This window comes from Mandrillus leucophaeus, unplaced genomic scaffold (genome assembly GCF_000951045.1).
Source record: "Mandrillus leucophaeus isolate KB7577 unplaced genomic scaffold, Mleu.le_1.0 Scaffold142, whole genome shotgun sequence".
In the NCBI taxonomy this organism is placed as follows: domain Eukaryota; kingdom Metazoa; phylum Chordata; class Mammalia; order Primates; family Cercopithecidae; genus Mandrillus; species Mandrillus leucophaeus.
In genome coordinates this window covers 4,171,331-4,174,522 of record NW_012101388.1, presented here as the reverse complement: position 1 = coordinate 4,174,522, position 3,192 = coordinate 4,171,331, and the positions used below count along the sequence as shown (strand labels likewise).

General features: G+C 49.7%; 1 protein-coding gene across 1 annotated transcript in view; it reads right to left on the bottom strand.

The window, feature by feature from the left end:
- The window catches only part of VPS4B (vacuolar protein sorting 4 homolog B (S. cerevisiae)), a 35,319-nt gene extending 33,938 nt beyond the window's left edge, over positions 1-1,381 (bottom strand). The window contains exon 1 of the mRNA XM_011974169.1: positions 1,101-1,381. Within this exon, the coding sequence (XP_011829559.1) occupies positions 1,101-1,127 (27 nt within the window). The 5' untranslated portion in view covers positions 1,128-1,381. The remainder of the gene's footprint in view (positions 1-1,100) is intronic.
- Between the last annotated feature and the right edge of the window lie 1,811 nt (positions 1,382-3,192).

Here is a 3,192-nt window from a genome sequence, read left to right as displayed (position 1 = left end):
TGCTGCAATTATACAATTATTTTGTGAAAGATTAAAAAAAATTTTTTTATAATCTTCCAGGTCGATTTTCAAGACAAAAGTCCCAAGCAAGCCTCCTTTCCCACTCTTTTTGTGTATGCGTACTTGAAATTTTAATCTCTGTTTAAGTGGGTCTACTTTGAGTGGTCTTTCTTCAGAATCAATTATCATGGACTAAGGAGTTCTTCCATTACCTTTGATGCCTCTATCAGGCACTCCAATAAATGCTTGTTCAACAACCTACCGGAAGTCCAAGACGGGGATTCAATACAAGTATTTTAGGCTACTTTCTTCCCTTATTGACTTACTGGACTGGGAGTCCTCTACATTAAGTCACATTACATTCTAAACTCCACTGAAGCCCTAGATCCATTCTGGGGACGGGAGACACCATTACATGAATTTCTTTTCTGAAAGAATTCCATTCCACAGAAGACTAACAATTAAGCCTAAAATCTTAAGATTCCATGATTTGTGTACAAAACACTGTGCTCATTGCGGTAGAAAAGGGGAACTGGAGCCACACAGAAGTTTAAGAACAGTCCTCGATCTTACACACTGCAATCTGGGAGCCACAGGAGACTGCACATAAATTCAATGACTTCACGCAGACTGTATGTAGCCTGGCTGTAATCTCAGATTCTTAGTCTGTTCCCATATTTCTACTCACCTGACAGCTCAGAATGAAGGCGTCTGCTGTCAGCTTGAGAAACTAAGACCAAACTATGACCACTCTATTTTCAACTGGTCTAGAACAGGGCTTTGCAAAAATTACGTTCTTTCTCCCTTAACCCTGATTGAAGAGACCTGCCCAGATCTTGGCTGGTTTGGGGACGTGAAGACCCAACAAAAGGGAGGAGTATCACAAAGTCAGTGGCTCGGGAGACCCCAAGAGCGGGTCAGAAAAGACCTTTCCGCTAGAAAACGGGCCCCTCTCCCACCTGCGGCAGGTCCCCGGACCCGCCCTCCTCCTTCCCGACCACAGGCGCGGCCGCTTCCTCCCTTCTCCCCGCCCCCCACCCGCTTCTCGCGCCTCCCCTGGGTCCCAGCTCCCTAGGGGGACGGGAGATGAGCAATGATACCTGGAGGTTGGGCGAAGTGGATGACATGGCGGAGTTCCCAGGCGGTTCCCAAGGGGAACGAGGGGCGAGAAGAGCCAACAGCAGCGACGTCGAACCGCGCCCGGGGTAACAGCCCCCAAACTGGGGAGGCCGGTGGTTCTCGGAGCACGAGCAGCACCCTCCCTTCCGGAACTTGTTTTCAGACAACACTCTCCAGTAGCACTCGGACCCTCCCCACCAAACTTCCGCAATCCCGAGCCCCTCTAGGTTCTGGTCCCGCCTCTGCTCCGGGCACTTCCGATTTCGTCATCAGCACGCGCGCACCCAGTCACCAGACTCCCTTCTCTCGCCACAGCGCAGGCCCTCCCTAGGCCGGGAGAAGTAGCCTGGAACCCAATCGAGCCCTGGCGGAAGTCGGCCTCGGCGCAGGCGCATTGAGACTCTGGCCTAGGGGCTGGGCGGCAGCCTGGCGGACCTAGCATAGCGCAAGCGCGGAAGCTCAGAGCCGGTTTTGGTTTTTTTTTTTTTCTTTTTTGTTGTTGTTGTTGTTGTTGTCGTTGTTTGTTTGTTTTTTCACCACCCCCAGGGACGTCTTTTACTTTGAGATGAATTATTGGCCCTGGCTCCCTTCCCTCCTCATCCACGTGCCTTGTTGCCTCGCAGCGTTTGAGTGAAAAACTCATCCATTTCCAAGACCCGCCGACTGGGGGCTTTGGGCCTGTGACTGCGCCTCCCTCACTGCGTGTGCTCTGTGGAATGGGGGCGATCACAGTCCTCTCGGTGGTGAATAATTCAGGAGGGAGTGCGCGGTGAGGCGGCTGCACAGCGATGCGCTAGCAGTCAGGCCGCGGGCGGGTCGGCGCTCGTTCCTGCTTGTTCTTCCCACGCCAGTCGGCATCTTCCAAATGACTGTTGTGTTGGGAAGATGAACGTAAATAAGGCGTGGACGGCCGCTGTCCTCGAGTATATGTTCTAAGAGGGAAGCACTTGTCCTGTAAAATGGGCATTATGCCGGTTATGTTTACAGGCAAATGGCTTGAGGTTAAATGCGTCAGGGATTAGAGGCAGAACCAAGGTAAAACCCTTTCTCAGCCTTCCCATGGTTTGCAGCCACCACCACCCTTTTCTTCTTTTCATAGTTAACCTTCTCAAAGGAAAGCAACGTAAATGTTTAATCACTCCATCATTTTTTTCTCACTCATTCCTTATTTTTTTCTAATCTGGCATCTCCGAAAGAATTAAAGTCGTCTTCTGCTCCCTCTTCATTGGTATTGTCAACTACCCCGTTCTCATTTGTCCGGCTTCCTAATGTTCCTTTTCTACCTCCTTCACTGTCTCCCTTTCTTATTCCTCCCTGAGCTTAAGCTGAATTTACTCAAGAGTCTGATGTCCTCTTCTCTCTTTCTTCTCCACCTCTGCTCATCTTATTCTCTTCTTGAGCTTCAGCTATCAATAGACTAGAAGTCGCTTCAAATCTGGATTTCTAGACCCATCGCATCCCCTGCCCAGCATTTACAACAGCCTCCCAGAGGTTTCCTTCACAGGGTTTTTCTGCAAGACAAATTCAACATACTCAAATTAATTACCTTCTACCCTAAACTTCTTTCTCTGGTCTCTCCTTAGAATAGTATTGCCAAATCTGTATCATCCAGGCTCAAAGCTCAGAGCCCTGTCTCTGCCCTGCATCTACCAGTCCTTTCTCCCTACTTGTGAAATTGCCTTTGCAAAATGATGACTGAGACAGTGAAAGAGATCTAACTTAACCAACTCCATCCTGCTTCTAACCTCCAAGATGTCCTTGTACATTCCTGGGCATAGGCTGCACTGACTGTGGGAGAAACTAAGTTTATAATTTAAGCAAAGATGGGCCAGGTGCGGTGGCTCAAGACTGTAATCCCAGCACTTTGGGAGGTTGAGGTGGGTGGATCACTTGAGGTCAGGAGTTCGAGACCAGCCTGGCCAACATGGTGAAACTCCATGTCTACTAAAAGTACAAAAATTAGGCCGGGTGCAGTGACTCACGCCTGTAATCCTAGCACTTTGGGAGGCCAAGGCGGGCGATCACCTGAGGTCAGGAGTTCAAGACCAGCCTGGCCAACGTGGTGAAACTCCA